General features: G+C 39.3%; 1 protein-coding gene across 4 annotated transcripts in view; it reads right to left on the bottom strand.

The window, feature by feature from the left end:
- Positions 1-14,988, bottom strand: part of CNTN4 (contactin 4) — a 332,207-nt gene that overhangs the window by 86,113 nt on the left and 231,106 nt on the right. For all 4 annotated transcript variants that reach the window (XM_069866137.1, XM_069866140.1, XM_069866138.1 and 1 more), the window contains one exon: positions 13,793-13,888. In XM_069866137.1, the coding sequence (XP_069722238.1) occupies positions 13,793-13,888 (96 nt within the window). The remainder of the gene's footprint in view (positions 1-13,792; positions 13,889-14,988) is intronic.

Genomic DNA, 14,988 nt, shown 5'->3' with positions numbered 1-14,988 from the left:
GCATTTGCCTATGTGGCAACATGTAAATAACTACTGTATCAAACTCACTTTGATTTCCTTGGAGATCCTAGTGCAATATTTATGGCTTTTCAAACTTGACAGATTTCTTTTGATAAGGTTTCACATACTAATTGCTCTGGAAGAGACAGTCAGTTCACATCCCACAGACAATTTGTAACAACTGTGTAAACAGACACTTAAAATACAGCCTGAGATGGCTCCTGGTGACTGTGTATGATTGAAACGTTTACCTAAGTTATAGACGCAGACTCTTTCAGTAAAAAGAACAAGCGGTAACAGACAATTTGTGGATCTCAAGTTACACATTAGGCTGAATTTATTTTTGCCTGTTTTTTTTTTCAATTTTATTATCAGAGTGCAGATAAACTCTTCTTTGTCCCCCAAGAAGAAATGTTCTGAGCCACTTGCCAGGGCACCAGCAGAGAAACCTGGCAGTCCAGTGCTGAACCACAGCGGTGGACGATGGCTGAGTTTCTGGAGAAGCTGAGCTCACCTGGTACTGCTCCAGACCCCAGTGCTTCCACTCACCCTGGGGAAAATGAGGCACCAAGTAGCAGAAGTTGCATCACTTTGCCTTGCTACACGTTTTTTTTTGTTTGCTCAGCAAAGCATGCAGCCCTCCTGGGTATACTGTTCCTGATCACATTTAGATCTCATCAATTTTCTAAAGCATCCAATGATAAACTCTATTAAAACTATGAGTCTCACTTATGCTGCCCCCAGATTACTCTGCTCAAGACAAAAAATAAAGCTAAAGACCCTGCAGATTTTAAATTTTCTCCAAATGAGAGGAAGTGGAGAAAAAAATGTTACTGAAAGCTGAACAGAAATTCTGTTATGAGTAATTATTATAGTTAGACTATATGGTTTGCCAAAATAGCTTTCTTTGGTCTTCTGTCTTGTCACACACATACTATTTTGTCTTTGCCTTTTAGTACAAGAAACTGTTCTTGATTTTTTTTTTTTAAATCCAAGTCAGGGCTGCCGCTTAAAAAGGTCTCTGTAGCTATTATGGGAAAAGCTATTAAAACATCAAGATTATGGTAACCATAAAGCTGAATAGAAGAATGAAATTTTGAAATTAGTATTAGCCAAAAAATGGGGATCATTTATCATTTTTAGTAAGAACAGTGTGGTACAATACACTATTATTTTTTATAGGCTTTACTGAAAGTACAGAGATTAATCCAATCTTTAATGATTCCTATAATTTCTATGTTATCACCTACTATGTCACCCGTGTTGGACAGGCAGGAATTGTTTTATAGTGCGAAACAAGATTTGCAGCATTTCCTGTAGATCTTGATGCACAAACATTAGGCTTCATTACGCACGGCAAGAAACAAATATGAAATTAAGAAAATTAAGAAAATCCTACCTTTGCAACAGTCCCAAGCAACCCAAGCTATAATTGCGGCAGCACAGCATTTGGAAGAGTAGTAAATAATTTTGAGACATTTTGAAATGAAAGGTGAGGCTCATCCCAGTATGTAATAAACAACAACAATTTAAATCCAGATATGGTGAACTCCATGAGTTAGGTTTGCACTTTCCTTCATCATGCAGTTCTGTAAAATTATATCTTTTTTTCCAAATGCAATTTTTTCTTAACTCTGGGAAGTGCTGAACATTTGCTGTCTGTTCTACTCCATACCTCTGCTTTCCCTGTCATAGAAGGGGGCCCTTTCAGATACAGTCAACAGCAATAGTGAAGTCACATGAAGTTTTCCTGGAGAGAAGCTATTCCCTAAACTATTGCAGTGCAACCAATAGTAGTGAGGAATCAGATGTAGCATCATGCTTTTATATTATTTAGTACAGCCCAGAAAGCCTACTATATCCTAGGCTGCATCAAAAGAAGTTTGACCAGTAGGTTGAGGGAGGTGACTCTGCCTCTCTCCTCTGCTTCCATGAGACCTCAGCTGGAGCAGTGCATTTAGTTCTGGAGTCCTCAACACAGGAAGGACAGGGATCTGTTACTGCAAGTCCAGAAGAGGGCCATGAAGGTGATCAGAGGGCTGGAGTACCTCTCCTATGAGGACAGGCTGAGAGAGTTGGGCTTGTTTAGCCTAGAGAAGGCTCCAGGGAGACCTTATAGTCTACTTCCAGTGCCTAAAAAGTGCCTACAAAAAGCTGGGGAGAGGCTCTTTATCAGGGAGCGCAGGGATAGGTTGAGGTGGAACAGTTTTAAGCTGAAATAAGGTAGATTTAGATTGGATACTAGAAAAAAATTTTTACTGTGAGGGTAGTGGGGCATTGGAACAAGTTCCCAGAGAAGCCATGGCTGCCCCATCCCTGGGCAGGTTGATAAGACCAGGTTGGATAAGGCTTTGAGTAACTTGATCTAGTGGAAGGTTTTGGAACTATGGGACTTGGAATGCCATGATTTTTAAGGTCCCTTCCAACCCAAGCCATTCTATTCTATGTTTCCTGGCTCTGTGTGCACTACTGTCTGCACCCGCTGCAATCCAGGTTTCCATTACAGAAGTTGATGCATGCACGACCCAGTGCTTCATCTTTCAGCATTTGCTGCACTCCAAACGAGGAAGTGCCAAACATCCACACGGACCATTTATTTTATGTATGCAGCTACTACAAAACAATTTACCATAAAAAAACCCAACCATACCCCATATCCCTGTCCACCCAGTTCATAAAATCTATTCATATCACAAATTCATATCCAAAGTCTGGCGAAAACATTTGCCCTGAATGGAGTGAGGGAAGAACCTGGTCATCTGTAGCTTCAGTCACCTGAGATGAGGACTGGTCTAAGATTTCACCACTGTAGAAAACAACTGTGGTACAAACCCTGTCATACACAGCTAATGCCCTGTTAATGCCACCTTTGTACATCTCACTGACTGCACCCTGCCATGGGCTTGAGTAGGTAATGTCTCTCTCAACAGCAATGTTGTATAAACTTCATAAAAAACTCATTTTGGTGAATAATTTGTAGACTTTCTTTTTTTTTTTATCCTCTCTCTGATTGCTTGCATTCCTTGGTGTTCAAATTTCTCTTAAGTGGTACTAACAGGGTGTTTTGATGGTTACAGTAAATTGGGGCAATAATAAAGCATAACCGGTTATCTGATGAGTGTCCTGTGAATTCATTCTGTATTCTCATCTTGCTTACTAAATTTTGCTGACTGCTTGTAGGAGATATCCATAATTTAAAATTTCACTGTGATTTGATTAAGCAATCAACATCCATAGCCCCATGAATAACATAACACAAGCTGGAAAGGAGGCTTGATGCACCACAACACGCAGTCTGAGAATGCTCTGGGGAAAAGGAAAGAATTATGAGGGAAAGATGGATCCCTGGCAAAATGTACCATGCACGTGGCCCTACCCAAACCCTCAAGTCTCCTCTCTGCCCATACCAGTCATCTGCCAGCAACTATATTGTGGTTTCTGGAGTTTTTTATAATTTTTCTTTCACGGTTTTAGTAAAGCTACATGAATTACACACTGTATATATTTTGTGGCCCTACAGTTTCATTGCCCTGCTTGCGCTCTGGACCAATTTTTATCTTCTCTCCTTAAATAATTGCCAAATAGTTTGAAAAGAATCAACCTGGATGCAAACATCATTCGGTAATTCTCCCCCTGACTCTGTGCTCTGCTCTCTCCCTCACACGGGGCCAACCAGCTACATAACACCACAGCTTCTGTGCCTCAAAAGCAAGTTTTAATAAAAAGAATAATGAACCAGATTAATCTAAAGTTAAGAACTACATTTTTGGATGAACCCTCACCTATGCTAAACCTGACCACGCAGTTACTCAGCAGCCAGCTAGTCCAACCATTTGCACACAAAGAAATATCCTGCCCTTGTTCACGGGGCAGGAAAAAATGTACACACCCTTAATCTTTGCTAACATTCATGAATTGGTTTGCAGAATTTAAATTAGAAGAGTATGAAAATGCCAGTTGCAGTGGCATTGTCAGTAGCAATATGGTGACAATCAGAATAATCATAAAAATGTGAAATCACAGAGGGTAATGAATGGAATTTGGGACGTCCTATCCCCAAGCTGAAGCATAGTAACTATGAGGTCTCCAAGGCTTTTCAAACTTTTTCTAACAAAGCTTCAATTATGACAGTGTACAACCTCCTATATGGTCTAACAGGGTGTAACACACCACAGGCTGCGTTGCTGTCATATCCTGACCATGCACTAATGGCAACGACAACCAGCCCCTTTCTACTTGCAGGGGATAATTACTCTTGTAAATGTAACTCTGCCCGTGTGCTTGTTACTGCTGATTTATGACAACAGAAAAACTGGATACACATGAGCATGGCATGTACATTAACAAGCCAGAACTGTATAAGAATGAACAAAATGTACAAATCAGCCAAGTTTTGTTTCAGACTCATCCTCATAGCAATTTGCAATATGTGCAGAGATGTAGTTGCTTCCCAACCTCTCTACATCCATGCTCTCCCAGTATATAGGGCTTCATGCATGGGTAATTAAAAAGGTGAGAAGTCTTCATTACCTGAAGCCTTATCAATAATCACCTATATCTGCTGCATCTCCATTTTTCTGTATCTCTAAAATAGTTAAATATTTGATGGCAGTACACAATTGACCTGCCTTATCTCTTGCTAACAGCTTCCAGCCCCAGTCGATGTCTGGCTGTGCTGGCTGCCATGGCACCAAGAACATTAATGACTACAGCGCTGTGCCACTGGGGATTCTGACGAAATCTTAACTTGATGTTCCCTCAGGGAAAAAAAATCAACAACAGTCTTTATCTATGACTGAATGGAACATGTTATGAGATGGAGAGACCTGTGCTGTTGTATTTACCACAGCTAAATACACAAACCTATTTAAAAAATGCCTGATGGACAGCACACACTCTCCTGTACTCCCATCGATCTAGCACGCAGGCTGGTAGGTTTTGGAAGAAACTATACATTTGGGGTTTTTTTGTCTGACAAACTTCATAAACTGTTACTTGGAATGTCATATACATCTTATGTTGGGTTATACAACCCAAGCTGCATTTTTCAAAAGGGCTTATGATACCTTAGAGGAACCAGGTTCGGTGTTTACTGAAACTGGTGAACCTTGTGCAGGATTAGATTTGATGCTACTCATCAAATAAAAAAAGAGGTTTCATGCACCTCTGGTTTACATTTAAACTTTTTGAGTTAGGCTTAATCCAGGTAGTGATGCATCTGCTTTTGGACTCGGTGGAAAGGGCAAGTTCTCCAAGCCATGCCCCTTCCCAATGGAGATGCAACTTTGAATTCCACCAACAAACGATGATGCTCTTGAAAAATCTGAGTTGCTGGGCCTGCCAAGATACTGGTCTACTGAAGAAGGGAATTATGAACTGAAAACTTATATCTGCTAGGGTACGGCAGATTACCAGATGGGAAACACTAGAGCGAAACACCACCATCCCTGACGTAAAGGAGTACCCACATGTAGTCGTGGCAGCTGATTCATAGTGAAATAAAGATTGCAGGAAAATGTTACTGATCATGCAATGTAACGTGCCATGTAACTACATCAAGTCAACCTTAAGAAAGAGTAACAGTAAAAGCACTCCCAAGTGGGTAAATAGCTATATATTTGCAAAAATATTTACCCCTACCAATCACGGAACACCACACTTCTAGAAGCAAGGAGATGCATGCTTGGTCTCCTGTGACACTGATTCAAGCGTAGTCATCTAGCCTTGGAAAACTTTCACAGTTTTTCTCGCTGAGCAATGTATAGATCTGTATGATGCTTTCTCTGTTTCTAAGTTGATTTCAATGAGGAAATTACAGTAAAAAAAAAGAATAGGTTGATATGGTCCACAGAGTGGCATCAACATCTTTCCAAAGAAATACTCATCTTCACCTGTCAGCCAGAGATAAAGTATGTCTGTGCCAGATACCGTCAACAGCAAATTGAAAGGAAGGAGAGAAGAGATCAGCTCAAATTAAAGGGAACTGTACTGAAGCTACGAATTACTTATGGTCAAACATCAAATGAAGATAAATATGCTGTAAACTGGGCACATGCATAAATAATTTTTAATTCTGCATTGTATTTTTGCTCTGCAAGACTCAATCATTGCTTATATGTTCCAGGCTTATTCTACATAAAGTGCTATGCATGTCACCTTAAAGGAATGACCCACAGATTTAATCCGTCAGTTTGTTTTCTGTTTAAAGTCAGAAAGAGTTAGTCTAAAAATCTTTTTTGTGCACTTGCTTCAGTAAAGCTAAAGGTCCCTGGGCTTGTTTTAAAGCATATTTCAATGTGACCCAGCTAATCCTTTAACACCAGCTTTCACTACCTTTGATCAGCCTCTTACTGTAGCTATAAGAGATTAGATCAAACCTTTAAAAAGCTGAAGTTGGTTGCAGAGAATTTTCTCACTGCAGTGAATTATTATTATGATCAATTCCAAGGTTTAACTATCTGGCCAAGCAGTGTGGGTGGTATGTCCTTTAGGGAGGACTTCTGCACAGGCAGGCACTGCTACGTGATGCTGTGACAGTTGCCTGTAGCACATAGGAAAACAACATTTTGTTCACATATTTAATAGATAAAGTGTTTTGATATATACCATCTGAAAACACCATCACGGTTGCACATTTAGACATACGTATCAGATAACAGAAAATACCCAAAACAATACCTCCATTTATTTTCCAACAACAAAATATCACCCTCATAGGAAGTAGTGCTCACACAGCCAGGATGATCAACTTACACAAAGCAGCATATGCGTTCAGAGATCTGGAAACCCAAATTTGACTGTAAAAGTGGAGATACATCAATGCTGTGTTTGTATCAAAACCACACTTTCTGCTATGACCACCTCAAGGGAGCTGAAAGCAGATCAGCCTCCTCGGGCACTTCTGAAAGTTTTATCTGAAGTGGCCATCTAAGGCTGAATTTGGAGGGTAAGGGTTGTTGCAACACAGTTAGCAGAGCCTGGGAGCTAGACTCAGAACTCCGATTTACTTTATAAAAAGATCACAAGATGTTATAACTTTCGATAAGTGCCTATTGACTGAATTCTGTCAGACGACGGATTTCACTCATCTTTAGGCAGCCCCTGCCAGCTCTACCGCCTTTCAATACCATTTTTAATCTTCATTTAGTCACAACTGCAACTGAACAGGGGAATAAACCACATGGCTAGATCACAGATGATTTCTTTTTAAAGATGTCACAAGCTGTCACTGATAAATAAAAAAAAATCCATTAATGTCATGTTCTTTATTATTTTGGTATTTCCAAGATCTTTACTGGAGAGCCGAGCATCTTCCTTTCAAGTTCTCCAGAGAAGCAGCATGTTTTACAAACCCCAAAGGTCCTACCTCACAGCCTGTCCATGACATACCAGCTAGGACATAAATGTATAATGGTAGGTGGTTGGTAGGAAGCTTGCAGTGGTGCCAACACTGAAGGTGATAAATGACATATGCCAGTTGAAAATTTGAGTCTGAATTCTTGTACCATAATCTGTTCTTGACGGAGACCCTATTTTGCAACTCTTGCTCGTGCAATCCATCCCTGTTGAAATCAGACAGATCACGTACACCTACGCAGGTGCTTAAATTAGTGCAAACGTAAAATGAGCTTGTCATTTGTGCTACTGGAAAAAAATGGTAATTTCATAAATTTCTCAATTAAAACAGCACTGTATGTTCTCTATGCTGTCAGAAACATCAAGCCAAAGCATTCCTAAACTATGGAAGAATTTATCCTTCTCCCTTATCCTCAAATATGTTGATAAACTTGTGCACGTACTGAATCAGCAGTTTTAGAGAAAGGATTATGTCAGCTTAATTTTAATCTAATCCATTTCTATCGCCTGAGAAGCTTTTTACTTCTGGCTTTTAATAATTTAACCAGTAACTGTGGTGTGGTATAAAAAATAAATGATGGGAGATCATCCTGGTTTCAGCTGGCATAGAGTTAATTTTCTTTCTGGTAGTTGGTGTAGTGCTGTGTTTTGGATTTGGGATGAAAATATTGTTGATAACACACTGATGTTTTTAGCTGATGCTAAGCAGTCAAGGACTTTTCAGTTCTGGGCATATGGGTAGTGCAAGAAGCACATTTTTAAAAGCTCTTGGCATACCACACTGGAAGAAACTAAAGGCTGAATATTAAGTTTATTGTAGTGAAGAGGGATGAGGACATAAGAAGTCCCAGATCACCTTCCATCTACGCAGCATGGCATGAGAAGTATTCTCATCTTAAATACATAAAAGTAACAGAACTTGTAGGATACAACTTCCATTTCTCTAAAGATTTCATATTAATTGGAACTTGCCACAGGAGAAAGATTGTTACTGAGAAGCTGATTTAACACTTAGGGGAACATGTACTTCAAGACTCTTGCCCAAAGCCATTTTGAAGTGGTCATCCATCAGAAACACTAGATGTATTCACACAGTGGCATAAACATTGCAGAGCAGGCATAACAGGCTGATGCTTCCTGAACGGAAAAAAATAATCCCCTGGTTTTATGCAGATGTTATGTGAAAATGTCCTTGGCCTCTTTGGCTATGAGCTATTTGTAGAATAATTTCTTCCCTTTCTGTTACCTCTTTCAAAGTTGACTGTTTTCCAAAGTTTTAACATAAACTTTGCTTATTGTCGACTGTAAGGATACCAAATGAGCATATTAAAAATTTTTGTTACCGTTGTTACAACAATGGCTTTAAACATTTATTAATAATGCATTAATTCCTCCTAAGTGACAAATGAAAAGGCAAAGTGACAGTTTTCAAAGAAGAGAGAGAAACAACTGCAAGGTTGGAGCTACAGGAAGGGGAGTAAAAGGACACAAATACTTGACAGCAACTAGAAAATGCTCTGTTCCAGAGCACTCCCTGCTGAGCAGCACTTCTTGAGGGGCTGAAAGCCCCGTATTTCAATTCTCTGATGGTATGAAAATGACTGACAATTGCCTTTCTCCTGCTGCACTATTCTGATTAGTTTTCCCATTTTTTCTCCCCTTCCTCCTGGTACTATGCAGGGGCTGCATAGGCGTGAGAGAATAAGAGATGTGATTTGTGTGATAGATTATTTACAAGACAAACCCCTCAAACCATTCATCATAATGCAGGCCTCAGCCATACGTTAAGCCAAAACATTTTCACTGTTTCTAGGCCATGAAGTGCCCATCATAGCTTTTTTTTAAAAAAAAATAATAGGGGAGAAAAACTGACCAGGTGAGTAAGCACACACTAATCATTTTTCTGCAGAGCACAGAAGTGGTCTTAGCACAACTGTAATCAGTAAAGTGCTTTCTGAAAACATGCCTGGTGTCTACACTTCACTTCCTACCATACAGCATGAAAGGCTGAGATTGAGATGAAATCAGAATTGCCATCTCTTCTGTCAAATGCTAAAATTTAGTTAGTTCTACTTGATTAAGCTGTGCAACAGAACTAAAAGTTCTCCTAGCTACTGGGGAAAAAAAAAGGCAGGAGAGAATGAGAAAACCTGAACACATCTATTATGTGAAAAGATGTGAGAGTAATACTCTGTCAACATTTCAGCTCACTGAGAGAGATTCCACAGTGGTATTTCCAACAGGAGTAATGGCATCAGATGGGAAAGAGCTATTTGAACAAGTGAACTTTAATGAATCTCCTCCTCTTACAGAAGATGGACTTTTACAAGTACATTGAGAACACGGGCACAGCAGAGAGATAGAAAACTTATTTTCCTTTAACTTTTGCCTTTTCTCTGTCAAAGAGAAGTAGTTCCCAGACACTCAGGAAGGTCGTCTGACTCTGCAGCAAGGAGCAGAGGGATGAGGTGCCCAGGGAACTGAGGTTCAGCACTAGGAATTGTGTTGTAAAAGTTCAGTTTGTGGGTCAGCTATCTAAAAAAAAGCTATTGGCTGACTTATTTCTCCCACAGATTTGTGAGATAAATTAGGAAAAGTGAGAATAAATATACTATAGATGTGATAAGTGGTGGTATGGGCTATGGTCAGAGATCTCAGAATGAGACATACCTCTAGGGAATGCAAAGGGAACGCAAAAAAAAAATCAAGTAATTGAGAGATCATTTTCACCAGTTCTCTGTGTACATTCACCATTTCTCACAGCACTTGGACATCTCAATTTCTAACTGTAAAGTTTTTCCCACAAGGGACGAAGGCAAATGTCATGAGAACATCATGTATATAGATTGTTCTGAAGATGAACCAAGAGAAAACCAGGGAGGGGGAGAGGGGCAGGGCGTGGTGGTGGTGCGTGTGAAGGAAATCCTAAGACAAGTTCATTTATCTTCCCAAAGGAGGGATGGGAAAAGATTTACAATCTTTTTGTTGCACATGCTTATAAGCATCCTACCTACCCGTCAAGTGAAACATGCATGCCTTTCTAGGACTGTAATTTTTAATCTCTAGACTCATGATGAAATGGCAGGGATATTAGAAAGTATTTGAAAATGACAGTATTTAAAATATTACATAACCCTGTCCTGACTGTCAAATAAATTTAGTCAAAGTGGCAGCTAAATGACTCAGTTCCCACAAACTTAAATGAAAAGAACTATTTGGCACAAAAGAATATTTGGTCTTAAAATTTGGAGATAAACTTAAAAGCATAGTGACCTCCAAATACTTCCCAGGCATATCCCCCATGGAATGTAACTTATATTCAGAGCCCTGAGAAACATAAGTGTTTGCTTTGGTTTTTAGGGCTTTTTGTTTATTTGTTTCAATTATGTTTATCTTAATAAATAAATGACTTTTGCCAAATTCAAGTAACATTACTGAAAAAAGCAAATATGTAGAGCTAACCTGTTTCCCCCCTTCAAAGCTCCTCTCAAAAAGAAAACTTTTTCACCAACAGCTTAAATTGAACACTATTTCATGTTTTTAAATGCTTCACGGTTTCAAAATATAACTAAATGTAATAAAAAGTCTTAAAAACTAATGAAACACGTCAGAAAACCTGAAGTTTGGTGGGTCGTTTGTGTTTGGGTTTTTTTTTTCCATTTTGTCTAGTAACCCCCTTATCAATTATTCCTGCAGCTCCTCTGAAGATGAAAGCAGATGGTATTGATCTACTAGGGCTTTGAAAATTTAAAGCAAGATAGCATTGTTTTTACGGCATGCAAATTACAGAGATCACCCAAAGACATTTTAAGATACCTTAACTAGTCTCATCAAAAAAGTCATGAAAACTTTTTGATGTTCCTCCCATTTCCAAACTCATTGCCCGGATTCAGTTACTGGGGACTGCTTAGTCAATGCTGCTACAGTATCAGCCAGCAGCTGCAATGGGGATCCTTATGCGTTTATTGCATCAAAACCAAAGCCAAATTCTAGCTACGTATATACTTTTAGGACTTCTGACTGTTCTCTCTTGTCCACTTAAAATACCTACAGCAGCTCATTGTGCTGTTATGCAGGCCCAGAACGCCATGTTCTCACAGCAATTCTTTACTCTGACTTTTTTTTCTGCAAAGCTTCACGTGTGGAATCATTGCCACATGTCCATCGTTAGGCTTTGGATTAAAAAAGCAGTGCAAATAATGAGGGTAGTTATCCAGAAAAATGTTAACAACTCAGTGCATGCAAGTGAACAAATGAACAAGGTTAAAAAAAAAATAACTGAAAACTTCTAATAGACAAGTTGTCATAAATATGGCAGGACTGGCTTCAGTGGCTCAGGCATCCACTGCTCCTAGAGCAGAAAATATAACAGAAGCAAATGTTTGATCTGCATTTATTCTGGTTTTCAGTCCAGCAGCTTCCTGAGCTCCAGATGAACATTTATTTTCCAAATTTTCAGCACTCAGCAAGCACTTCAGCACAGGAGGCTATCATATCATTATGCTGCTTAACAAAATGTAACACCAGGATGCACTGACCTGACAAAATAACGACTCCCTGCTGAAACCGTGCTGCAAGAGATACAAATTTCATTTTCATCTTGGGGAACTGGGAGGGGGGAAAGACTAGATTCATATGCAGAATCTCCAACTTGTACTAAACTAAAAATTGGGACAATTCATGGTAATACCCAAATTGCTCTGTGCAAGCTGCATGCAGCTCATTTTGTGATGCTGGAAATACTCGTTAATCATTTGAACTAATTTTCAGGATGAATTTCTTCTAACATCTGAAGAGTAGGAAGCTCTTTATCTGGTATCATTAAGAAGAAAAAGAAGAAACCCTCAACAACTAATTTATGTAGGCCACCATAATTTCACTTTTAGATGCCAGCTCTTTAAACATTGATGTTTCCAAGCAGCAGAGTATTAGAGTGAACTATAGTTGAAAGGATAAATGTCTGGATGTAAATAGACTTTTTAGTAATATCCACAATTTTGAAGACCAAGATGACCAATGACACAACAGTGGATAAGAAATGATTCCCTTCCTTCTAATTTACTATTTTTTCTAACTGTAAAATGTCATAAAAACTTACACCTCACTTCCTTAGAGCAACAGTTACTCTCAGATTTAATAGTTTTGCTTCTAATTTTTTAAGGTGTGCTTTTCAACGCAGAACAAAAACTAAAGCAAAAAAAAAAAAAAAAAATAGAGTAGATTCCCCCCTTACTCTCCCGGACAGTTGTACACTTCAGCATCGGTCATTAATGTCCCCAGGCACCTTTTGCAAGGATGATTGAGTTGGGTTTGCTGCTCGAAACAAATTCCAAAATAAGTGATTGCATTTTCTCTGTCTTAATGCCACTCACACTTGCAAAAAGATATGTTATTTTTCACTTCCAACCTAAATGGTTTTTACTGTTGCACTGCAATATTAAATACTTGCAATTCTATAAACCCACTGGTGGGATATCAGAGTATTGGAAGGAACCGATCTTTACAGCTTTGCTTTGCAAACACTGCCTTGGACCCTGGGGATTGAAACACGGCAGTTTTCTGACATGCAGCTACTTCCCAGTGATATCTGATATTCTCTTATGAATGAACCTCCATCTGCCCAGAGCTGGAACAGGAGATAGCTGTGGTAATTGTGCAGTGATTGCTAGAGACCAAATAACTTTGATTGCACTGGGAGACATGCAATTGGCCAACAGAAATGCGATGCACATGATTGAAAAGCATTCACTTTGCAGTTGTGACTTGAAACACATCCTTATTTCTAACCTTGGGAGGAGGGAAAAGGAGGAAGGAAAAGTAAAATAATATATTGCCACAGAAAAGATTAATTCTTGCAGAACAAAGGTCTCAGTTTGAATGAACTGGACTTATTTTGACTTTCCATTAAATACTTTCTGTACAAACCAGAAAATGGCAACTTGCATAACTCCTGCCCAGCTTAGTTACAAAATTGTAATATATCAATTTAGCTTAATTGCGGATCTGGCTACAATTAAGATAATTTTCTACCTGGATTAGAGTAGGTCATAGATGGTGGTCATGTACGTAGTCAGCTCTCATCCAAATGACTGAGGGAAACAATTATATTTCAGTTTTCCAACTTTTTGGGCACTAGAAATGTACTTACCTCTCAGTTTTATAAGATGCTCTTTTCCACATAGAGAACACAAACATCTTTCTGGAATGCTTTTGCATCACCAGTACATACACCCATTTCAAAACTTTCCCACAAATCACCTGAACAAATTTACCACAATTTTCTTCTCACTGCTTACACAAACCACTAGTCAAGCTGGCACCCACCACAGCCCTCTCCTTTATGGTGTTCCATTTTAAACTTCCTGAAACACAGCACGGGAATGAAAACCTTGCAAATTGCTGCTTAGTGCTGAAAGCAAGAGAAAAACTGATTTACCTCCAGAATGGGGTGGTGGTCCACATAGCAGCACCATGCCCTGGCCCTGGCGGACAGACACGGTGCTTCTTGTTCTGGTTTTGAAGTTCTCCAGGTCTGCCAAGAGAGAAAGAACTCAGTTAAAGGGAGGGTAACGGCTTTTTGTCATGAGGAGGACAGAAGGTTCACTAGGACTTTGCTACATGACAGAGAAAGAGAACATCGGCTTGGAAGGTGCATTGGTGGGACCTGGGTGGGACGTGGGGCGGTGGGAGGTTGCTTTGGATGCCAATCACCAGAAGCAGCAAAAACATCTCTGCAGGCTGCAAGGCTGGTAAAAGGGAGAATGTGCTGATTTAGGGAAGAAATGCCTAAAGAAATCTCCATGAATCTTTCTAGTTTTCTTTTATGAATTTACAAAGAATTACTGCCTTAAACAATCACTACAACCAATTCTGTTATAAGCCTATACTGTTTCCCTTTAGGAGACTTGTTACTGATACCATTGCAATCCATGTGTAGAACCCCTTCCTTTCCCACAAAGAAGTCTCTTGTAATAGCTGTATGCTACCCACACAGTGCTTTAATTAAGCGAAATTCCTCTGTCCACCTCTCTCCTTTTCCTTTTCTTCAGGGGCCATGCACTGCAAAAATGCAGCTCCCTTCTGCCCTTGCACACAAAATTCAAGAAACTTCCTATTATGTAATGAGGTGACACTGTGAGCCAAGCAGTGGCACCAGGTATTGATCAGCACCACCAGCTGTTGTGCAGGAGGGCTAACACACTGAATCACTTTGCTAGCCTTTTAAAAGTCCTTTGCATTTAAATTTTATTTACTTTTTTTTTTTTATTTCAGTGTAGCTATGCTGTGGTTTGGTGATTACAAACCTGTTGTCAGTGCAGTTGAGAACCAGAGAAAGCACACAGGTGATAAATATACTAGTAGGGACACCATTAAGAGGTTACAAGGATGAAAAATGAAGCTTTGATTTTTACCCTCTCTTGAAAATGTTTTCTGAAAGTACTGGCATGCATATTTAAAAATAAAATAAAATAAATAAAATCAGAAGAAGTCATTGCTTCAGTTTAGAAACTGTCTTCACAGACCTTTCCTGCTAAAGCCAAATGAGTTAGGACAAAATCCAAGCAAAAGGGGAATTACAGTGGAAATAGTGTGTAAATTTGTTGCCCGTGGACCCCTTGGGTGACGCCAACT

The sequence above is a fragment of the Phaenicophaeus curvirostris genome, chromosome 11 (assembly GCF_032191515.1).
Source record: "Phaenicophaeus curvirostris isolate KB17595 chromosome 11, BPBGC_Pcur_1.0, whole genome shotgun sequence".
NCBI classification, from domain to species: Eukaryota; Metazoa; Chordata; class Aves; order Cuculiformes; family Cuculidae; genus Phaenicophaeus; species Phaenicophaeus curvirostris.
The sequence above is the reverse complement of the archived record's forward strand: the minus strand, read 5'-3'. Positions and strand labels throughout refer to the sequence as shown.